This window comes from Mus caroli, chromosome 12 (genome assembly GCF_900094665.2).
Source record: "Mus caroli chromosome 12, CAROLI_EIJ_v1.1, whole genome shotgun sequence".
Lineage (NCBI taxonomy): Eukaryota > Metazoa > Chordata > Mammalia > Rodentia > Muridae > Mus > Mus caroli.
Genome location: NC_034581.1, coordinates 93,103,148 through 93,127,954, shown reverse-complemented (window position 1 = coordinate 93,127,954; position 24,807 = coordinate 93,103,148). Strand labels below are relative to the sequence as shown.

General features: G+C 43.5%; 1 protein-coding gene and 1 long non-coding RNA gene across 2 annotated transcripts in view; one reads left to right on the top strand and one right to left on the bottom strand.

Moving 5' to 3' along the window:
• Nucleotides 1-353, bottom strand: part of LOC110307090 — a 2,834-nt gene extending 2,481 nt beyond the window's left edge. Inside the window, exon 1 of the long non-coding RNA XR_002379355.1 lies at nt 139-353. This is a non-coding gene — a long non-coding RNA (uncharacterized LOC110307090). The remainder of the gene's footprint in view (nt 1-138) is intronic.
• Kcnk10 (potassium two pore domain channel subfamily K member 10) overlaps nt 1-24,807 on the top strand; it is a 130,460-nt gene that overhangs the window by 50,995 nt on the left and 54,658 nt on the right. The window contains exons 2-3 of the mRNA XM_021179327.2: nt 5,257-5,591; nt 23,958-24,075. Of these exons, the coding sequence (XP_021034986.1) occupies nt 5,257-5,591; nt 23,958-24,075 (453 nt within the window). The remainder of the gene's footprint in view (nt 1-5,256; nt 5,592-23,957; nt 24,076-24,807) is intronic.

Genomic DNA, 24,807 nt, shown 5'->3' with positions numbered 1-24,807 from the left:
GGGGGTGGGGGTGGGGGAAGCCCCTGTGAGGCAGCTGGCTTGGGTTTCCCAGGGAGAGTTCCCTGAAGAGCTGGGTGACCTCGCCTGTGAGGCTTCTGAGTGAATGAACAAATAGAGATACACATCACCCCAAGGCACCTGAAATCACTGGCAACGAGCAGGGAAGAAGCTAAGGCAGTCGGCTGGAGTCCTGAGGGACAGAGCTCTGGGTCTAGAGGATCCTCTGCAGGATAAACTTTGGCTTCCTGTGCCTGTCAGCATGTCTACCCCCATAAGATGAATGATAGCAACCTCATAGTTCATCTTGCTGCTTCACAGACACAGTATTGTTAATGCACTCAGCTGTTTGCTGCTTCCTTCCTCTTTGGTACAGAGCTAAGAAGCCAGCCTTCCCCGGGACAGTGTGATCTAGACAACTAGTACTTCCTCCTCCTCTTCTTCTTTCTCTTCCTCTTCCTCCTTCTTCTCCATCCTCCTCTTCCTCCTCATCCTCCTCTTCTTTCTCTTCCTCTTCCTTCTTCATTTTTAAGAACTCCATATACAATGAATTTTGATCATATTTATTCCCCTCCCCAATTCCTCTAAAATATACCCTTTTTTCCTGCCCATCCAACTGTTATGTCCCCCTCACCCCCTTTAAAGTCTTTCAAGTTCCCTTTGTGCTGCCTATACACTCTTGGGTGTGTGCTTCTTCTCTCACAATGATCCCCGAGCCTTGGGAAGAGGGGTGTGACACAGTTGTCCCATTTAGGGCTGATTATTCTGCACTCTCTTATTCTCTGCATCCTGACAAGTTGTGGACCCCTGTGCTTATGACATCTACTGCAAAAGAAGTTTCTCTGGTGAAGATTGAGGGATGTACTAATCTGTGGTATAACAATTAGTATTTAGGAGTAAATTTAATACAATGTCTATTTAGTAGAATAATAGTGGGAGGTTCACCTTTAGGGCCTGTGATCTGTCTAGCCACAGGTTCTTGATGCTTTCAACAAGCTTAGGCTGCACATGACAATTTATCTATATACTGTACATTATATTTGGCCCTTAAACTGTTCATATGATGTTACAGGGCTTTTTGAACCTTATTAAGTTATTCTGTAATATATAAAGTAGATTGATTGAATACATTTGGGGCCAAATGCAAACAAAAACTAGTTAGCTGTAAGCTTTAAAAAAATTTTGTTTTTTATAGTGCCATCCCTTTCTTATCTGATTAGCTTGTACATCTCATATCAAGCTACAAGATCATTTATTTTCCCTCAAGTTTAATGTTTTAATATATTTAACTCATCATTTGTTTTTATCATAACCTACTTTCCTTCTCAAGGAATTGAAACCCAGTTTTTTTGGAGTAGGGTGCAGTGGCCACTCTTGGCAGCTTCAGAGCTTTAATGGGACATCAGTCAAAGGACTAGAGGAACCCCTCCCTAGGAGGACACTAAGAAGATGTGGAATGTATGATGTTTAGGGTTAGGGTACTACAGATGATTCTGTTGCCCTTGGGGAAAGTGCTCACAGTGGCTAAGAGTAGGCCTTCCTTAGTCAGCATTGCTTAAAATTTTAGGGCTTGGTGTCTGGGGTGCTAGCTATCACAAATGAACAAGAACCAAGGACACAAAGCAAATGGAAAGATCCAAGGTATGGCTTGATGTCTCAGAGTTCAGTCTGGGAGAGACAGGACACTATGTTGGTGCATAGCAATTTGTTGAACTCTGGAAGCAGAGAACCCGGTCAGCTGTCTTAGAAGGGAGGGGGTACATCTTGTAGCCTCTTAGGTTCATTCAGTGTTAACCAAATGTTTATTGTTGAGGTAATTAATGTTAATACTTATTGTGGTGATAACTCTGAGGTTGTGGTTGTGTAGTAGCAATTAAAATGATCTCTAGTAACAACGACAATGACAATAGGAAACAAACACCCTTCTTTTGGTGCTGTACCAAGAACTGAAGATGGACTTTCTGCTGAGTCATGGCACACACCTCTAATCCCAGCATTCGGGAGACATCAAGGTTAAATCTAACCTGGGCTATACAATGAGACACTGTCTAAATAAGAATAAAGAATGATGATCTTCTCTGACCCCCCAAAGCAAACAGGCTGGAGGAGAGACAGGCTGTGGAGACAGGCTGGTGAGTCTGCACAGAAGATCCCAGAAAGATTTCACAGGGGAGGCAGCTTTGGGCTGAGAACCATGTGGATGTGGGATTGTAGATTCTGGGCTACTGTGGGGAGGTAAGAACAGGTCTGCTTTTCCATACTGGTGCATGGTCATCCTTTTTTAGACTGACGGTGCTTGTCTGCATTGTGTGTGTGATCGCACTGTGCTGACTCTCCATCCTTCCATCCGTACTGCCTTATCCGGTCATCATCAGTTGACTGTCTACCATGTGCCAGACACTGTGCAGGTCCCTGGCGACATAGAAGTGAGATGGGTGATATTTATTTCTTGGGGCTGCTAGTGAATGATCACAAACACAGTGGCCTCAAGCAGCAATCTATAATTAATTGGTTTCTTTTGGAGGCTTAGGGGGAAAACCATTTTCTAGTGGGACCATATTGCTCGACCCACAGTTACACAATTCTTGACTCTGCCTTTGCCTTTATCTCCACGTGTATTACTATCACGTGGTCTTGTGATGACAGCCACAGTCTAGGACAACCTCCTAACCCTTGGATCTTTAATCACATATTACTATGGAAGGTAGTGTTTGGACAAGTGCTAGAGCTAAGCTGTGGGTATCTTTGGAGGCTTTTTTGCTTTTTTTTTTCTGTTAACCCTGGGGATGGGAAGAGATGCTTTCAGAGGTAAAATTTAACTCGAGATTAATGGACCAGAATAGGAAAGTGACTTAGGAGGCTGCTAGGTTGGTCTAGAGAAGACATAACAATGGCCAGGTAAGTCTGGTAGCCATGGATGCAGAGGCAGAATGGATGAGAGGGTCAGGCAGTGTTAAAGAAAAGCTATTCTAGACAAAAAAACCCTCTCCTCAATGTCTACATAGGCAACTGAGAACTCGAGTTTAATGTCTTTAGAGAGACATCAAAGAACATAACACCTAATAGGATTGAATGATTGTAATTTATAGACTGTTTGGAGACCATACAGAATTTTGTATGCACATTAAGTCCAAGAAGAATTTATTATTGAATGAATGCTGAACAGTAATATAGAGTAAAAGGTGGATGGCCATTCTGATTTCAAAGAGAAAAACTGATTTCTAGGGCCTATAAAAACATATATTCATAGACAGATTTTTTTTTTCTAAGCGCCAGCCCTCTAGCCAGGTGTGGTCAAGATCAGGCCTGTTTTCAAGGGAGAATGACGTGACACAATCCCCTTGACAGCCCCAGTACAGACGGAGCAGCTTAGCCTCACTGGGGCAGTATGATTTGCTGCACGTGTGTGCTAAGACTGTATTTACACCACAGCCAGGGTGCTGCCCAAGCAGGGGCATAATGAGAATCAGGATTAATAAAGAACAGAGCCAAGTGCCTTGGTTGCTTAATGCTGCACAAGACAGATATCTGTAGTACATGACACTACCTCCAACCTCCTGCTCTGGTAGACAAACTGCCAGCTTAATGTGTTTATTTCTAAGGTAATGAAATTGCCTTTATAGAAAACTAGGGAATCTTAACAAATTCTGTGTTCTGAGCACCAGGGGAAAATTCATTTCCAGTGGCTTCTTATTGGATGACAATCGGAGAATAAAAAAATTCAGTTGCTAATAGCCCAGCAGTGGTTACACCAAGGCCATTGCATTTTCTATTAGGCAATGCACTTGAGATCTATTTTATCCTTATTATTTTTTCAGGCAAGAGGGCTAATTGACATAAGCCATCACTCTTGCTTCCTTCTCCAATTATAGCTACCTCTCTCCTGATGTCCCAAGCCTCTCTATCATGTCTGATCTTTGACTCTTCTTCCTCAGCAAGGGACCAGCTTCTTTGCTTCATTTTGTGACAGGTTTCTAGCTCTGTATCTCCTATCTGTGTGTGTGTGTGTGTGGCTGTGGGGTGGGGAGTGTATGTATGTGTTTGTATGTGGATTTGTTTGCATGTGGATCTGTTTGCATGTGGGTATGTGTGCCTATGTGTGTGTGTCACAGTGCCTGTGTGATCACGTGCGTGTGTGGAGGTTAGATGTCAGTGTCAGGTATGTACTACCATTCTCCACCTTATGTTTTAGAGACAGTGTTGTAGAAAAATTTAACCCCAATCTGGGGTTTCTACCCTGCCTTTGACCATTTAGTTCGCTTATAAAAGACACACACACACCGTTTATATTTATAATAAGCCTTTATTAGAACTAATTACTTACCATATTTTATCTGGGCTGCTCTTAGCTCCAATTGGCCAGCCCTCATGACCATGCTTTCTTGACTCCTAACCCATGGCTCCTTTTCATCTCTCCACCTTCTCCCTCCTCGTGATCCCTCCAACCCTCAAGGTGGACCCTATCTTCTCTCTTGTCTTCACCAATCAGGGATAACTTGCAGGGCAAGGTTACATAATTATACTTGGGTACTTGTTACATAGTTATACTGGGCACTTGTTACATAGTTACATAGTTATACTTGGGTACTTGCAGACTCTAGTCCTGGGAACACCCAGGCTCTGGGGGCCAGTACTTATAATCACAATACATATCAAAAGATCAAACCTCAACAATTCCCCATTTCTGTTGACCAGCAAACCCCTGGCATCTTCTTGTCTCCACCCCTCAGTGTTAGGGTCACAGATGTGGGCTGCTGCACCTCTCCCCAGTTTCCAAGATGGGCTTTTAATGTCCATTTGGTCTTTGCTTCTGTTCTGGGACAGAATAGCTGTGTATTCTTCTTCTGTCTCTTTTTCTTTGGTTGGAATGATAAGCTTGTTTTTCAAAAAATGGTGGTTTGTACCTGTTTGAACATGGGAGCTGAGGGAAAAGATGAGGTATAAATAAATATGGATAGCTTTACAGTTTGGATCCTTGTAGGAAAATACAAGTGTTTTAAACTCAACCGATACTCTTTCCTGTAGAATTAGGACTCCTGATGCTCCCTTTTAAGAACTCATTAAAACAACAACAACAACAAAAATCAGATACTTAGCTACTAATAAAATCCCCCAGCTGCAGGCTTGGCGAACCAGCTTTGCACACTTGGAAAGGCGGCTGAAGGAAGACATCTGTCCTTTGTTTCTGATGAGTTTGGTGTTTTGTTTTTATAAATGAATTCTCCTCTCTTCTCTCCTCTTCTCCACCTGCTTCCTCAGTGGCCGTGCCTGCAGCAGCCCCACCAGTGTGCCAGCCCAAGAGTGCCACTAACGGACATCACCCTGTCCCTCGACTCTCCATTTCCTCGCGAGCCACGGTGGTAGCCAGGATGGAAGGCGCCTCCCAGGGAGGCCTGCAAACAGTTATGAAGTGGAAAACAGTGGTTGCCATCTTCGTGGTGGTCGTGGTCTACCTCGTCACTGGTGGCCTTGTCTTCCGGGCCTTGGAACAGCCCTTCGAGAGCAGTCAGAAGAACACAATCGCCTTGGAGAAGGCAGAATTCTTGAGAGATCACATCTGTGTGAGCCCCCAGGAACTAGAGACACTTATTCAGGTGAGTTTGGAGTCTGTCTAGAATGCAGCAGCCTTTGGGGGTGGGGTGGGGATGATGGGGTGGATGGTGCTGTTGTGGGTCTCTGAGTTTTGTCTTTGGCGACCAGGGAAGTCTTTTCTGGAAACGTCACATGTGTGATATTTTACAGAAGCCAGCAATTGAGGGGTGTGCTAATGTGGGAGAAGAGGGACCGTGAACTAGGCTGCACTATGTATCCCGTGTTTTCAGATCTGGTGGACAGACATGGCAGCAGGCAAAACTGAGTTTAGATTTTTCAGATTCAAAAACACCAATACATGTTGATTACCTCTGGTCTGAGGTCTCTAGGAGAGAGCTGGGACAGCAGGGTGGCCCCTAAAACAAGGGAAGGGAGGACGTGTGAATAAGCACGGTTGTATTAAGCAGTTTGGAGTCAAGGAATATGAGAGAGAGAAACAGTCTGCAGATATGTAGATGAAGAAGGTATTTGTGGATCCTCAAGAGAGTTGTTGAGTGCATTTATGGGGGAGAAATAATAAATATCACAGGAACAGTAGTCACCAAACTGGTTATTTTTAAAACCACATGCTAGACACTGTGTTAAGGCCTTTATATTCTCTGAATATCAGTGGAAGAAAGCCACAAGAACATGGAGGTAGAGAGTGTGGGATGCAACCAGAGGAAGGTAGCCAGCATCGACAGAGGTAGGGATGGGCTTGCCACAGGTGGACGGGGATGGCAGAGGAGTAGGCTGGAGGAGGAGAGGGAAGTGGTTGACAGCCTGCTGTAGGACTCCTACCTTGGAAGCGAAGGAGATGAGATGCTTCAGAAGTTGGGGCTCCTCCTCAGGCGGCCTCTTGAGCTAGAAAGACTGAGCAGGAGGCAGTAATACTGACGGACACAAGGACGAGTCCTCTACCCCTGTGTTTCTGAGTTTCTAAGGTTTAGAAGGAGAGGGTTAAAAAAGATGGCTTGCATAATTCCCTCTGGCTCTGGGGTCCAGGGCTTAGAATTCTAGTAGATGACACCTCTCAGGATTGCATAGTGTTCACAAAGCTAGACTAGCCTATTCATTTATTTCCAATGATACAGATAGGGCAAGGGAGTTCAGGGGCTATATAGGATTTTCCATCCTCAGGGTAACCAACCAGCCTTTAACTTCTTGTCTTGACAGTGTGGCTCCCTTCTTAAATAAGTTGGAAATCAAGCTCCCTTCTCTGAATAAATGAGATCTCATACTGCTTTTCTTCAGTTTTTACTAAAAAATAAAACTTTAAAGTACAAGGGCAGTGTTTTATGCCACTCTTTTGTATAATAATTCATTTCTTTGGATGTCTTTGACTTTTTAACTCTGCCTTTTGTGAAGAAAAAAAAAACCTGCCAAGTCTGTGTTAGAAGCATGTTGTACAAATTAATGTGGAATCTGAGACCATCTCAGATAAAATGAGAGAAATAACTGTGAAATATTTTTTAAGTAAAAGTATAATTATATTTACACATGCTGTGGTATGTGATGAGGACTTTATATTCAACTGCAGTGAATGTCGTAGCCTGAAAGATGAGCTGTCTTGAGTCTAAAATTTAGACTCTAAGCCATGCTAAGTTTCTTCTTTAGACAGCGAATCCATGAAGAAAGAGAACATGGCTTGCTGTGTTTATACATGGTCTATATGTTGCTTTGTGTCTGATTATTTCCTCATAGCTAAATACTTTGGGAAATATCAAAGCACATCTGAAACATTGCTGATACCTTAAGATAGCAGAGCTTATTCAGACACTGGCCAATAATTAAGCATTGTTTTATTGCCCAGACTTTGACTCTCTACTCCATGAAAGGACTCAGAGGCACAAATGAAGTGTGGAAGAACATGTGGGCCCTCATTCTGGTGATGCCGTTAGCCTGGGACTTTACAGAACTCACTCAGTTTTATTTTGTTTTCTTTTTATATGAATTTACTTTAATTAGTCTATAAAACCGTATATAGGCTACCCAACAATATTTTGCAGAATGTTCAAATCTGGGTAAATGTATTTATCTTCTTAAATATTTGTTATTCTTTATGAGGGAAACATTCAAAATTATTTTACATTGCTTACTTAATGTGTGTGCCATGGTGGTGGTTGTGTGTGCCCCAGTGCACTTGTGGCAATCATAGGACAAGCCACAAGGGTAATTTTTCTCCTTCACATCGTGTTCTGGGAAGATTATTGGGCTTGACTACAAATAACCCTACCTACTGAGCCATCTCACCAGCCTCCAAATTCTTTCTTCTAGCTTTCTACCAGTGTCACAGTCCTTATGTAGTCTTGCTCTAGTGTATTACAATGCTGGGAAATTCTTTTCCTGTCTCACTAGAACTCTTGGTCAAGCATTCTCCTCACAACATTCCTTTCTCACTTCCCAAGCCAGATAGCTACCACAGTTCAACAGAGTTCATAACTATTTAGTTCAATTTCTATGGGATCAACTTTTGTGTGTGTGTGTGTGTGCGTGTGCGTGTATGGGTGTGTGATTTCTGTGTGTGCATATATATGCTTGTGTGCATTCATGCACATACATTTAGAAGCCAGAGGTCAACATTTGTTGTCATTTTTCAGGAGCCATATACCTTGTTGGTTGTTGAGCTCTTTCACTAGACTGGAACTAGCCAAGAGGGCGTGGCTGGCTGGCCAGTGAGTCCAGGGATTTTTCTTATCTCTGCCCCTCAGGGCTGAGATGACAAGTGTATACCACCTTGCCTGATTTGTTTGTTTTCTTGTTTTTTTTTTTTTTTTCATGGATTCTGGGTGTGGAACTCATTTTACCAAGCAAGCTATTCTCCCACCCCTGAGACCAACTTTTACATTCTGTGTATGAGTGAGACTGGGCTGTGGTTTGTTTACCTCTACGGATCCTCTGTTGCATGAGGTGTGTACACACCTAAGATGGCGTAATCATCATCGACAAGGTGCTGTAGACAAGTGGGCATTTTGCATGCATTACATCATTCAGTCTTCTGAATGATGTGTGCCTTGGCTTAGGTGGTGATTCCTCAGAGTCTCAACAACTGAAGGTGTGGTTGACGCCCGGAGAGCTTCTTTTCAGAGTGACTGCACAGTGAGGACCCGATCTCATCAGTGGCTGGCTCCATTGATAGATTCATACCTTGATGGCATTATCGGGAGGTGGTGGAAACTAAGGGGCAAGAACTAGTTGGAAGGAGCAGGTTGAGGGAGGTCTGCTTGTCTAGGCGAGCTCTTAATGTCTTGCCTTCCAGTTTCCTAGCAACCATAAGATGAGTAGCTTTGTTTCACTACATGGCTCTTTTCATGCTGTTCTGCTCCCAGTAGTGGGACCATGCAACCAGGGCTGAAAACCCCCACACTGTGGCCAAAATAACATTTTTTTTTTCTTTTAAGGTAACTCCCTCAGGTACTTTTCATGGTGATGAGGCACAGTATTCTAAGTTATTATCCTCACTTGCCAAATGAAGAGACACATTCTAAAAGAGACAGAGTAACTTCCTAAGCTCTAAAGTGTCAGAGTCATCTGGGACTCAAAGTCATGGGTATTAACCTGCCTCACCCATTGAACCCACAGTTGTTCTATGGTGAACTTGATTCTCTCCATCAAATACCTGCCTGCATTCAATCTTCCCATCATTTAGAAAGAAAAAAAACCTAATGCAGTCCCTTGCATCTAACAGAAAGTATTTTCTGTTTCTTCTCTGTGCACTCACTGAGTATTACTTAGACCTGGGATATTTTCTGATATCTGTGTACTATGACTTAGTGTTTATTCTCATGTCTATGTGCAGTCTTTATCAGGATACATGTTAAGTAGTTTAAATCACTACGTAGGTGCCAATCAAGCATCAGGGGATTGCATTTGTCTTTCAAGTGTTGATGCTTCATGTGCACACAAGCATTCATGCTTGTGGATAGTGCTGTACACTGTCTCCGCACAGCACCGGGGACAGGGCTTCTAACAAGTGGTTTTCTGTGAATTGTGATCTGTTGGAAAAACAATATTGTTGCATCTCACTATAGTCCGGAAGGAGTGACCAGTGGAGAGAAAAATTAGATTTCCTGGTCAGAGTGCATGACACTGTCATGAAACAAGGATAGAAGGTGTGGTTTGGATTACTGAGATCAAATATAGAATTCTCAAAACAGCACCATTCTGACAAAAATGCCCAGATAGCTTGGAAGAACCAAAGCTGGGGGTGGATTTTATGATAAATTGAATCACCTCGATAGCGTGGGACCCCTGAGAGACTGACAGTTCACTGTCCTCTGGAGGCAGAAACCATCAGCCGTGATGAAGGACATGGCTCATCCCTCACTCCATCAACACACACGTCCATCTATACACTTAGTCTTGGAGTTGCTACAAAACTCCTCTGCAAACAGGTTATGAGTTAGGTGCTGGAGTTAGACAGGATGAGACACAACTTCAGTAAGTCCCTAGCCTCCCTGTGCTCTAATTTTTATTGTCAGCAAAATATAAAATCTGCCCTTTGAGTGCTAGAAGGCTAAAAGCAAGAATCCATCAGGCAGGGTTTAGACTGTGGTGCACAATGAGTGATCAGAGGTGGCTAGTGATGGGTGCATCTGTGTTTCTCTCTTGGAACTTCAAGCAGTTGTTCCTTTATGGGGCAGTATTGGAACTGATAGATCGAACCCAGGATCCACCACATGGCAGATAAATGCTCCAGCACTGGGCTGTATCCCTAAGCTAAAGCAGTGTTTCCCGAAGGAGGCACGGAGGAGGGGGATGCCTCTGTGGTAACATTTAACTGTACGTGGCAACATTTTTGGTTACCACACAGCAGAGGTATTATAGATATCTAATGGCTAGAGGCCAGGAAGACCACTAAATACCTTAATAATTCCTCATCAGGGATAGTCTAGTTTAATGACAAATACATTGGAAAACCATAGAGGCAGAAGTATGTAATCAATAATTTGGATTCTCTGGATTGGAGCTATTTGAAAAATGTTCCCAGAGTGGCTAGGGAATCATATATCTAGGCATGATTTACGGGTATTTACCTCCCCTCACCCACACAACTGTCATCCCACAAGGCTATCTTTGGTGCTCACACACAGATGAGGAGACAGGACAGGGGGTGAGGGGGGAGTTCTATGCTCAGGGTTACCTGGGTAGTAAGTGAGAGATACAGAGGTTTGTTGCCAGGCAGTTTTCTGGCATTATCTCATGCCTTCCACCAATGGGGAGGCTCATTAGGTAGACCATAGGTTAGACACTGAAGAACATCTCAGTGGCTGGAGAGAGCGCCACAGTGGTCAGCTGTTTGAACTGAAATGGATGGGAAGAGGCGAGGGGAGACGAGTTAGGGAAAATGGGGTAATCTGGATTGACCCCTCTCAGATTTGCAGAGGAGTTTGGATTTTATACTATAGGAAGTGATGACACAGTAGCTAGGAAAACCAATCTTTTCCCAAAGAAGATGAGTTGGAGAAATGAGAAGTTGGAAGACCAATAGGGAGATCTTAGAACATCATGTATAGTGCAAAGGAGGGCAAAGGGTAGGAGGGTTAGAAGTGGGTGGATTTGCCCGTTTACCCACTGAACCTCAGACTCCTCCTCGTTGTCAAGGGAGTAGTCAGTCTTCACAGGGATTCCAGAGAATACCGAAGGTGATAAATGTCTGGAGAGAACCTGAATGCTCTTGTCACGCAGAAACCGCTGTCCCTGACCTGACCAACGGTCGGTCTTGCTTCTCCGAGGTGACTTGCAAGGACTGAATGAAGTGAACCAAGGTAACTGTGCTCCTGAGTTTCTTTCGCTGTGGAGGGAGGTAACTTACATGTGTTTTTGAACTTGAGCTTCCATAGACGTGAAATAAACAGGCGGGGTAAAGACATTCTCAGACGTGGTCCTGAGAATGTCTTTACCCCCGATGCTCTCGGGTGTCATCATTGCTTATCTTCCTGTTCCCAGTGCAATTGCACCAGACTTGTCTGCACCGACTAATCTAGGTGAAAGCCATAAAACATCCGTCTTCTGCAATCCAGGGAGCATAAAAATCCTGAGGAGGCGGCAGTGACTGACGGGGGAAGGAAAGCTGAACCAGCTGTGCGGACGGTGATTTGTTTCTGTCGTTTGTCAGGGTTTGTGTTGTTGGGTGTTTTGTGGCTCTGAATGTCCTCAGTGGGTCCCATGTGGTCACTTGGCAGCTCTTTCTTCTGGTAGGTACGCGTTCCTAAGGGGGCAGTATTTTATAGGAGAAGGCTGCTTGTTACATAAGGTGCCCACCAGAGAGGACATCGACGTTTTTATTCTAAATGCCTGGATGTCACAAGGATTTATTCTGCCCTCATTAGAAAGCATTTTTGGAGGTAGCTTGCTCTCACTCTAGCAGAGTAAGGATAAGCAGGCTGCCTTACTGCCCGAAAGCCAACTTTTTTTTTGACACACACACTTCACTGCTGCCTAAAATAAGTTGCATACATTCTTAGAACTCTCTTGACCTTAACATTGGCACCTTCTGTTTGTGGCAGTCTTTCTATCTGAAGAATCCCATAATTTCCATTTGCCCAACACGGGCCTGGTCCAGACTATGATGGAGTCTGTGGTAGGGTCTATTCCTAGCTTGATGCTTCTTGGCATGGCCTTCATGACTGGGCCAGGGATGCTCTCGGCAAACAAGAATTTTCTTACTGGATTTCACTTTATGCTTTCTTTTTCTCATGCGTGTGTGTGTGTGTGTGTGTGTGTGTGTGTGTGTGTGTGTGCGTGTGTGCGTGTGTTTACTTGAGGGGAACAAAGGAGGGATTTGGATCCCTTGGACCTGAAGTAACAGGAGGTTGTGAGTCTGTAAGTGTTTGCTGGGTACCCAACTTGGGTCCTCTGGAAGAACAGCAGGTACTCTTATCAACGGAGCCATCTCCCAGCCCCCTTATGACCTCTTACAGATTTTAAACATTTCCAAATGGAGTCTTAGGTGCTTCACCTTGAACAGTATTTGATGAATGCTATTTGACACTTTTCTTGAGTATTAATTGTATAATTGAGTGCTAGGGTGTGTGTGTGTATGTGTGTGTGTGTGTGTGTGTGTGTGTGTGTGTATGTGTGTGTGTATGTATGTATGTACTAGTACTGTGAGATATAGTATATATAATATTATAATATATATATATGTATATATGTATATATGTATATATATATATATATATATATATATATTACGGTAATATCTGGGCTTCACATGGCTCTTTCCATGTCCATATAGGTGACCATTTTCACCGTCCTATTTTACACAGGGTAACTAACGTTCTTGTACCTCTGTAGCAGCAAGACGAGAAGAGATTCAAGGGAGATTTAAATCCTGCCCTTTAAACTTTAGAGTCATGCTCTCTTAATTAGGTCCCTTGCTTTGGCAGGGCACAATGGGCCAATGGTGTATATGTACATGACCAAGAGATATATCGCCTCACTATGGGGAATATCTCACACACAAATGGCTGCTATGTGAGACTCGGTGCTTGCCCTTGGACATGTGCAAGGATGTCCTTCCTCCCTCATTATTTTGTAACCTTCCTGACCACAGTGTCTATGACAAGGATCTGGGGCTGTCCTGTTGATTTCTGATATTAATTATGCTTCTTGGGTTTGACCCACCATGCTTTCGTCCAAGAGCATTGACTTTACGATGTGGGCAGCTGCATGAGGGAACCGGATGCTAGGCTGTGGACAGTTTGGTCCAAGAGCATTGACTTTACGACATGGGCAGCTGCATGAGGGAACTGGATGCTAGGCTGTGGACAGTTTGGTCCGGATGACTGTAGTTGCTGTTCTGAAGGTGGGATGAGGTAGAGGCGACACAGCTTTCCCTTCAGAATCAAATGTGGGGTAACTGCATGGTTCTTGATCGTTTTTTAAGGCTGTAGGGGTTGCCATTTTTCTTCTGCTAACACCTCAGCCACTCACTGACTCATCCACTTAGTGACTGTGTTGATGGTCCACTGTGTGCCAGACGCGACCCCAGATCCTGGGGATTGGACGGCGAATCAGAGATACGTGAGGTCTTTGTGCATCCTGGGGACTGGGTGGTGAATCAGACAAGTGAGGTCTTTGCACATTTGGAGTTTATAAGTCAGATGACCTACCATTCCCGTTCTGTGCTTCTGTGGGACCTCTTGACTATTATTCACCTCTTTCAAAGTGTCCTGGCTTTAAACAAGTTCTATTTATGGATAAAGGGAGAGACAAGACATGAATATTATCATGTAAGTATTTGTAAGTAAAATGAGGATGAGCAAGGAAACCAAGGCCCTCCATCTCCCAAGGGCAGTGACTATAAACATGTGCTACCATGCCTGGCCAAAAAACTCTTCTCTTAAAATTTTATATATTTTTGTTGTACTAGGTATTTTATTTAGGGACTTGAACAAACTAGGCAAACATTTTGCTACTAAGTTTGAGTCTCTGGCTGGCTCCAGAAATTTCCTTGGTTGCTAGGAACTACAAGTCCTTCATTTCTGGCCTAGTTGTGAACACTGCTTCTCCTGATGATGTTTCTGTCCTGGCTGTGAGTGAACAGAACCCCTTGGTCTCTGCTGTCCCCTGTGTCTCCATGTGTTTAGGAAACATAGTAAGGAAAGCACGGTGTGTTCATTAAGGATTCCTATAGCTATGAAGAGACACCATGACCATGGCAACTCTTATAAGAAAGCATTCAATCGGGGCTGGCTTACAGTTAGTGGCTTAGCTCACTATCATCATGGCAGGAAGCACTGTGGCATGCAGCAGACACGGTGCTGGAGAAGGAGCCTCTCAGGCAGCAGGAAGAGCGAGTGATACTGGGCCTGGCTTGAGCATCTGAAACCTCAAAGCCCACCCCTCCAGTAACACATTTCCTCTAATAAGGCCACAGCAACGCCAACTAGGCCATACATCCTAACAATGCCACTCCCTATGAGCCTACAGGGGCCATCATTTTCAAACCACCATACACATGGCTTCTGAGATATTCATACATCAGGCTGTGATTCCAGAGCCCCCACCCCCACCCCTAGGCTCTTTTTCATCCATCAGTCTTGTCAGCAGATGAACTCTGACAGTAACATTTTAGGTTCTTAGTGCCCAGGGACACAGCTCTGAGGGGTGACATCATTCTTCCTGGCTGGTGATTGGCAGTGAGAGGGGTTGGCCTTTCGTCAGCCACTCAGTCACACAGAGGATTGTTCAGCATGTGCAAGATCAGGCCTGCAGCCTGTGGCCTGCCTCTGCAGGCTTCCACTTCGTTATTATTATTGCTTCTCCCTCCAGGGCTGTGGGCTCTGTCAATGTTTTGGGGAAAGGATCTCAAGCGATCGAGCCAGACATTAAAGAGCTAATGGAAATTGGCAAGGCCTTGGGAAATGAATTAGCAAACAAGGATTCGGTGCTCGAAAAACAAAACCCCAACACTCTCAGAGAAACAATGCCGGAACCCAGAAATAAATGCTAGCGAGTCTGCACTTCTACCCAGATGTGCCCGTGTTGGCTTTGTTTAAAGAGTTGCTGTATATGTTGTGGAATCATGGATTCTTGATGGTGGTTTGTACAGCTCTTCTTTCTAACCCACACTATTCATTTGATAACTAATAATTGACTAGTTGGCATGAAGCTGGTACCATATTAGGCTTTAGCAATTCTAGAAAAATGTATGAAGTGAGAGTGTGAGGCAGATACTTCCTGCCCCCTAAGAGCCTTCAGCAGGTACAGACCATACGGTCAGCTCCCGTAGGCAGAGTGCTTGCTGCTCCACAGTTGTGGGAGTGTGCCTTGTCTACTCTCCATGACCCTCCTCAGAGGTAAGCAACCGGGGGATAGAGAGTTGCTCAGGCTTTGGTCAAAGGCAGAACTGAGATGCAGACAAGACTGTGTGGCTCCAGAAACCATATATATATATTTGGCTTTCAGGACCCCTGAGATGGCAGGGGTCACATACCCGTGAGTCTAGTGTAGACAGCAATGATTGGTTGCTAGCCAGCTTCTACAGCAGTGTGGCTTTGTGTCTGAACACAGGTGTTAGGACTAGGCCTGTGTGATCTGTTTAAAAGCCGGGGTGGGGTTGGGGGACAAGCACTACCATTAAGACTAGCTTTTCAGACTGCACTGAGAACATTTATTTTCACTTAATGGAATTGGGGAGAGGAGTTGAAAACCATGTGGGTTCAGGATGATCACTGAGCAAGTGAAGGTTGCCTTTAGACTCCTTTAAAATGGGGGCAGTCATGTAAGTTCTGAGTCGTCTGTGTCATTGTGGACAGTGAAAGAGCAGAAGACAGGAGAAGGCTAACGCTAAAGGCTTTAAGCTTCGGTCTGCCTCTTATCAATTACTATAAGCCGAACAAACCACTTCTGGTTTTTTGTTATCTCATTTGAGAATATCCTCATTGAGAATAGTTCCACCTGTGATCCAGGATTTTGGTGAGAACCAATGAGTCTAGCATATTGCAAATGCTGGCGACTAGTGTTACTTTTAAAAGGATTCTAGAACTTTCTTCTGAGGGTCTCTGATTGTCCCAACTTCCTTTTTCCCACCTTAATCAAACTGTACTTATCAGAGATATGCCGGTAGTATGTGTGGACTCATCCTTTACTGGGCTTGGGGCATAACATGAATTTGGGGCTAAAGTTGAACAATAAGGGGTCAAGCCAATGGAGTCAAGTACAGTGAAACCAAGGGAGCCCTTTTAGCAGCATCTTAATCATCTATCACGTTCAGACTCTCTCTAATACTTTCTGTAAGTTCACACTGCAATGTACTGCAACTTCTGTGACTGCTTTTCTAGACTAGTAAGCGATTTTATTCTTTCTTTAATCTATTTTTATTACGACCCTAATTACATTTGTTTCTTTAATGAGTATTTGTGGAAGGGGTGGGGGTATGCATTTCACAGGGCCTATGTGGACGGCAGAGGACAACTTGTAAGACTCAGCTCTTGTCTTTCCACTATGTCGACTCCAGGGGTCAGATGCAGGCAGTCATGTTTAGCAGCATGTGCCCTTAATCTGCTGAGCCACCTTGTCTGTCTGTCTGTCTACCTACTGATCCCCCCCCACCACCTTTATCATAGCAATTGGATAGACTTTTTCTTCAAAGAAATAGTCTAGAATCATAGAAACCATGGAGCATTCATCAGCTATTGTCCTCAGGATCAGGGTGATTTTCAACATAACTTAGAAGATTTGTAATTCAGTTCACAGAGGCTGAGTCCAAACTGAGATGAGAGGCTAACGTTTACCTAGTCTGGGAGTTTATTGATCATATCAATGTCAACACATATATTCTTGTTTTCTTCATGTTCTTAGTGCATTCATTGTGACTTATTTTATTCTACACAATCAGGTAGGGGAGAAGTTTTATTATATCGTATAGCAAAACTTAGAAAGAATTTAACTATGACAATATTTGGCTAAACTAGTTATTCTAGTCAGCTGTTAATGAATTGCGTTTTAGAGCCCACTCCTCCATTGTTCAAAGGATTTACTTGGGGTCATGAGAAAGTCTAGGTTGCCTTAGACCGTGGGTTAGGGATGTGCATGCTGGCTTGTGCCTCCAATTCTATAAATAGAGCCTCTGCTCACCTGTCCCTTCTGCAGGTGGCTTTTACTTTAGATTTATGGCCAGGATATAAAGTTCTGATGAAAGCCTGTTACCTGCCTCTCGGGATCCCAGGAAAGGCTAATATTTGCACATAACTGAATATTCAAAGCTGCAGGAAACAAACACCATGGTGACATGGTGATGTTCACCCTAGCCCTGGAGGCACTTCGCCCTTTGTCTTTCTGAGGATGTCTCTTTGCAGGGAAGCCTGGGAGGTGCTGTTGCTGAGGATTCGGAAATGGTGTAGTTAGGTGGCCTCTGGATTCTGGCAAACCCTCCCGGGCCAGCACAGGCCTGGTGTTTTACTGACCCTCTGCCTGGGTGGGAGGACACCAAAGCTTCCTTTCCATTTTCCTGATTCTCTCACAAAGCAATTGAGATGTCTCAGCCTTGGTAGGACAGAGAGATGTGGTGAACTGAGTATCTGAGATAGTGAAAAACAAAACCAAACAAACAAACAAACAAAACCCCCAAACTCAGGATGGACAGATCTATCTTCCCAGAGTTTGGATCACTGATCTTCTTACGGAGGATTTAATGGCATCATTGGGTAGATTCGCCATCCAGTAGATTCGTGCTGTGACCCAAGTATCTCATTATTCTCGGCCTCTTATGTCCCCTGGGGACTGCAGTGAGGGCTGTCAGTCCTTGTGAGGGCTGGGTTAATAAGTGCATTTATAGGAGTTCAAAAGTGATTCCTATTATCATTATTAATAGAGAATGAGAATTCTCTAGCTGAACTGTGGCATACATTTTCCAAAAGCCTTCATAGCACCTTGGCAAGAGAGAGATGGCCTTTCCTCATTTTAGAGGTGGGAAAACAGGTTCAGAAAGCTGGGTGACTCTGCACAGTCCAAATATTTGTGGCTTTATTTGTATTTGTGCAGTGATATCCAACATACTCTCTACCTGTCTGTACTGAGGCCCCATGGCCTCTGGCCCCTCGCAGTGTGTCTAGTTGAGTAGGGCTCCAAACTTCCTCCCCTCTCACTGTTGTTTGATATTCTGAAGCAGCTAAGCTCCGCTGCTTCCCAAACCCCAACCCAGCGTACTCCCCGCCGAGTCAATGAAATATTTATGGGCTAAGTACTTTGGAAGCAGGAGAAAGGAGGAAAGATTGTTGCAAACAATATCGTCTTTCTGCTTTCTCACCTGAGGCTCATCTGTCCTCTCTCCTGAAAGAGTGTGGGCGAGTTACCACCCCACTGTGGGGGTTTTGCACCACTGAGAGTGTTTGGGGACTGGAAGGCATGTGGATTGCAGAGCCTTTCTCACAGAGCTCATGGCTTGCCTTCCGTCCATTCACAGCTGAACACACGCTCACATTAAGTATGCATAAGATGCCACCCTCCATACTCACATACCATATCACCTCACCCTTGACTAATACCCAGTTCATCAGGTCCTTTGCTGACGGTGCCCTGTAGGAATGAAGAACCTTTGACCCAGAGCTATGGGCGTTCCCTCAGATATCACCCTTTCCTTTTGTTCTATGGTATATAAGCTATTAGCAAAATGTCTGTGAGCTGGGTTATACTGAGCTGTGGCTCCAACTTAATTTTTTCTTTTTAAACAGATCCAGTCTTCATTCTGGAAATATCCTGGTTTCGACAATACATCCTAGCTATCTGTGTCCATGTGTGTGGCACAAATCTGTTGGTTTCTTCAGCTAATCTGAGAGAAGCAGATGATTATGTGTCTTGGGTTGTTTGTCTTCATGATGCCTCACGAGGAAAGAGAGAAACAGATGATCTCACCCAGCACACAGATCATAGGAGAAAAGCCCCCGACAGTTATTGGTCCCCCGTGGGCCATTGCTTATCCCCGTGCCTCGCTAACACTCATGATGACATCTTGCGCTGTATGGAAGTGTGATTTACACAGCCCAGCATCTTAACAGAGGAGCCTGGCTGGGTGTCCTGAATGGAAGGGTCACCTCTTCCTCCCCTGTTCATGTATCCCTCCCAGTAGGCGTATTCTGTGAGGCTAAAGCTTCTCTCCCTTATACTTTCAGAGCGGTCTGAATGCATGATGTCCGGTGTAAGGGTGGAGGGAGATAGAAAGTAAGGTACAGATGTTTTTAGATGCTACCTTCTTCCAAGTCAGTAGTTACCCTCTTGTCTTTGTATCCCCCTCTTTTCTGTTAAAAGATCACTTTACATGCCCACACACGTGTTAGTGGAATGGTGGTTGTTATTTTTATGATTATCTCATATATTAAGAAGTAGAAATGTTTTCCTAACCCACCTCTGGAAAGATCGTCTATTACCTTAGCTTGTTTATTCAATTAAGCACTCGCTCTAGCGGTCCCTCTCGAGTCATTGAATCATTTACTAGGCAGCTGGCTTGGTGCTAGAAATTCTAACTCAAGGGTCAAATGAGAGATTTAACAAGTGGTAGAATTAGAGTATAGTGTAATGTCTTCTTATATGTAATATCTATCTATCTATCTATCTATCTATCTATCTATCTATCTATCTATCTATCATCNTCTATCTATCTATCTATCTATCTATCTATCTATCTATCTATCATCTATCTATCTATCTATCTATCTATCTATCTATCTATCTATCTATCTATCATGTATGTATGCATGTATACACTTATCTATGTATCTATTTTTCTATGAATCATCTATCAATAATATATCTGTCATCTACCCATTACCTACAAGGTGCCTATCTCTCATCTATCAATACCTCACTTACCAATCCTCTGTTATCTTTCCATAACCTGTAACCTGTCTACTCATAAGAGCTCTGTGAACTTGATAGTGGTTGCCTTTGTAGGTGAAGAGATGATGCTCACTGAGCCAGAGTGTGACTCAAATTGATGCTAATGCCAGTTGAATTTCCACCATATAACAACCTGAAGTTTTTTTTGAAATGCTGAAGATTGAACCTAGCTAGAGCTAATGACAGTTAGGTAAGTGCTTTACCTTGGAGCCATCTTCCCAGTCCCAAATAACATCTTTGAAATGCAGCTGTACACAGTTCAGCTAAATCATTACATTACCCATAATATGCTCAAATTTTCATGATATCCCGGCTGCTTGCTAATCTCCACCCCCTTTTTGTGTCTTGAGATAATTCATGAAGCTCAGGTTGTCCTAGAACACTGTATGTAGCCGTGAACTCCTGATCTTCCTGCCCCAGTTTCCCAAATTCTGGGATTAAAGGTGCATAGTCCATACCCAGCTTTGCTTAACTTCTGTGCCATGAACACAAAGATAATGGAAACATCAAAGAAATTAATTTAACTACAAAATGTTTTGAGCTCAAGCCATTAAAATCATTAAATAGTACTTTAAAAACAAAGTTAATTTTAAATACTAATTAATGTTAAATAAAACTACAGACTCATTTAGAATTACTGTTATTTAGTTAAAAGAATGTTTCTACTGTATATAATTTTTAAAAATTAGATACATTTTAAATAACTGAGTAGTTTCACTATAAGTAAATGCTAATTATTTACAGTATCTGAACATTACACAATGTATAATATTTACTAAACACATTACTTGGTACTTCAAAAAAACATAGTGCTTTTATCAGTTACCTTATAAAAACTGACCCTCAAAATTCAAATAATAACAGTTATAGCCAGGTTTTCTGAACATTTTATTTTTATATATCTATTTGTTGTTTTGGTTTGCTTTTTTGAGGCAGGTTTTTCTGTGTAGCCTTGGCTGTCCTAGAACTTGCTTTGTAGAACAGTGGCCTTCAAACTAACAGAGATCTACCTGCCTCTGCCTCCCAAATGCTGGGATTAAAGGCTAGGATAATAACTCCTGGTTCTTCTTTTCACTCTCTTCCTTCCATAGAACCAAATAAATAATTTCTACCATTTTAATGTAAATTCATTCATTCATTCATTCATTCATTCAATGTGTGTGTGTGTGTACGCACCTGTGTGTTCTGGAGTTCATATGGAGACCAGAAGACAACCTAGGATTCTATCTTCAAGGGCTTCACTTGCTTCCTCGGAGACAGAGTTTGCCATTGGTCTACTCATCATTTGGCGTAGACTGGCAGCTATGAGAGCCCTAGGAGGCTCCTGTCTCTTACCTCCCCAGTGCTGGGATTACAAACCTGAACCACCATGCCTGGCATTTTTACGTTGGTTTTGGGGATCAAAGTGAACTCCTCATGCTTTTGAGGTAAATGTTCTATTGACTGAGCCATCTCCCCAGATTCCAGCTTTGTTTTGATGTAGAATAGTTAAACTATCATAATTTCTAACAGCCGAATGAAGCTTGGGGTCTCCACATACATGCATGTTCAAGGGAGCAGTCTAGTTAGAAATGATCTTTGTCCAGTTGGTCCTGCCTGCACCCTAGGACAATGGGCATCCTTCATCTTAACGGGGATACAAGGATAGAAGCAGAAGAAGTGGAGTGCATTCTGGGTATTATGTGTAGAGAATCGAGCAAAAGTATCCACTTTGGGCTAGACGGGATTTGAGTCTCTACTTTCTGGCTTTGAGGCTTCACATGTGTTATTCAACTTTCCCATGCCTGTCGCAGCATCGCTCACGTGGGAATGATACCACCTCCTTGGGGTTTGGGGAAAGGATAAACTGTAGTTAGTGGTACTTCTAAAGTACCTGGCTCCGTGCAGGTGCTTACTGAGTGTTAGTATCCTCCCCTTTCAGTTGATAAACACTCCCTTTGAGGGTTACATGCTAAAACATTAAATATTTATTACTTGCACTATTCAAGAAAATGAAACTCGAAAAGGCATCTTACTTCAGATCTTTTTGGCGAAGCACTAATCATTCCGGCTTGTCTTTCTTGTAAACCTGTATTCTATGTGCGGCGCTGGGTTTATTTATGATGTTTGTGTGAAATTCTCAGCGCAGTGAGAGTTGACTGAACCTAAACTCTCTCTCTTTCAAGTTTTAATGGAAGATATAAATTATTAGGTATTCTTGGTGTGATTTGATGCCCAAGTGACTGAAGCCTAGAGCTGCCCTGGAAGTATGATGGGAGGGTGGAGCCATATCAGAGTTGGGTAGATAATGAAGATATAAACCTAGGTTTGTGACATGGTTGGGGTGGCTCTCACACAGCACAATGAAAGTGAATCCTCACCGGCCTCCCTCAAGAGCAGAGTGGAGGCCTAGAGATGGCTGAGCTGGCAGAGTGCTTCCCGTGCAAGGGTGAGGACCACGGCATCCATACAAAGGGCAGCTGGGATGGCAAGCAGATGTGAGGTCAGTGCTGGGGAAGGGGAGGCAGGGGGATTGCAGAGCTGGCTAGCCAGCCAGTCTAGACAGTTGGTGGGTGCCAGGCTAGCTGAGAGATCTTGTCTCAGAAAATAAGCTGGCAGATGACAGAGGAAGACACCCATTGTTGACATTTGCCCCCTGCACATACATGCACACCCATACATGCACCCCCACACATATATGTACAGACTCAGAGTAGATCAGAATGTAGCTCTGGGTTAATGAGTAATCCTGTTACTCAATGTTGATTCAAACCATCGGCAAAAATATCTACACATCCCTTGCAGCTGATGTTAAATTCTGGGGTGCTAGAGTTTATGTTAGAAACTATAGGTAGCTCAATCATAACACTTCATACTCCTACAGGCAAGGAGGATTAGACTAAAGACTTAAATAGAAAATATCATTGTCCTGTCCCCTCGCCAGTCTTATTTGCATGCAAAATCTATTCTACAGCTTGTTTTTGTATCACCTCTGAAATAGAAAAGATATTTTTGCATATTGAAGCAGCTATTTCTAAAAGAACAGAAATAAAAAAAAAAAACAAAACCAGGCATCAGAAATTCTATGTAACCTAAAAGGATAAATAAAATATTCACTGTGTGGCAGTTTATAGGTCAGGTCATTTATCCCTGCCCTAGAAGGCTTGAGTGATCTCAATAGGCATCCATTTGAAAGAGAATGAGGACTTTCCTGTTGTCCTCTGATTTGCGACAACCACTATGTGCCTGTTTGAACCAAGCTTAAACAGGAATATTAAGAACAAATAGAACCATATTTCATCATTTCTGCCATGCCCTCTCTACATTGGGTATTTCCAACTTTGCCCAGACTATGGAGGCTCAATCTTTCTAAGCAGCTCATGTCTGGGTCATCTCTTTCATGAAGCCCCCAGCTCTTATCATTACATCTCACAACTGTGGGCTGCATGTGCCTTAGATTCACAATAGCAACTCCTGCACCCTACCTGAAGCAGAATGACAAGGCTGGCCCAGGAAAGGCCCCTGAAGGATGGGCATAGTATGCAAGAGAGTGCGATCAAAAGCACAAAAGGGTGAGAGAGTTCTCCATGGAGTGGAGACATTTCAGTCGCTGATATGGGACTGGGTCACCACTGGGAACAATATAGTGGCTGTATTGGGAAGAGTGTGGGATGGGATCCCAGTGGTCCCCGAGGGAGGAGTCATTCAGGCTGATTGAAAACAGAGATCAGGACTGGTGAGGTGTTTTTTGGGTAAAAGGGGTTTCCTGCCAACCCTGAAGATCTGAACTCCCTTATCAGAACCTGCAGGCTGGAAGGAGAGAACTGATCCCTCAGGCTGTTCACTGCCCTTCATGGGTGCCCTGTGACACCTGCATATCCTTGCCCCCGATAATATTTCAGCAATGTAATATAAACGTAGTCGGTGTGCGTGAGGATGAGTGTGTGCCTTCTTCTGCTTTACAGGTGGCATCTAGACCATTGCAGGTTCCTGAGCAGTATAGTGATTTATTGGAAGATTAAAAATATCCTTCTAACCCATTTTTGTGCTTTCCCCTCTCTTTGCAGCATGCACTCGATGCTGATAATGCGGGAGTCAGCCCGGTAGGAAACTCTTCCAACAGCAGCAGTCACTGGGACCTTGGAAGTGCCTTCTTCTTTGCCGGGACGGTCATCACAACCATAGGTACTCATGTTTTTACTAATATCCTCTTCCTTTGCAGGTCCTACTGAGGAATGGGTAGACAGAGTAGGGACCAGGTTCTCCCTGCTCGGTCAGGTGAATACAGCTGTTGTGGCTGCTCTCAGTAAGGAGCAAAGCATGGTGAAGACTTCAGAATGGAAAGCCAGAGAGCATTCAGTGAAGGAAACCAATGTCAAGGCAGGAGTAGAATGCAGGGATTGGTCAGTTGAAGTTGGATGGTTTTGTTGCATTCAGATACTGTTTTAAAGATTGCACATCTTGGTAGAATTATATATATAGTGGTATGAAGATGTTCTGCAAAGTTGGGTGTGGGGGGAAGAGACCCTTTGCCCCTCTCCAGTTTTTTTTTTTAATTGTTCCAAGAAAATTGTTTCCATCCCTTTTGTCTGGTGTTTTTATTATACATCTGTGTGGCTTTAAATATCAAACCGGTATGGCCACTTCTAGAATTTTCCATTTTAGGGGTTGTTTCTCGACTTTCCACTGAGCAGGTGGAAGCTCTGGTCTCTTTTCTTTCTTCCTGTTTCACTTGCAAAGAATTCCACTTCCTGTGTCCCTATCTTCCTAGGATAGTCTCATTACCTAGAACCCTGGTGCCCCCTTAGAGCTGACTCTTGACCTGCTCTTTGTGGCCGATCCTCAGATCAACTCTCATTGCTGCTTTCCCTCAGTGGTGCCTGCCTTATTTTATATATTTATCTTTATGTTTTCTGA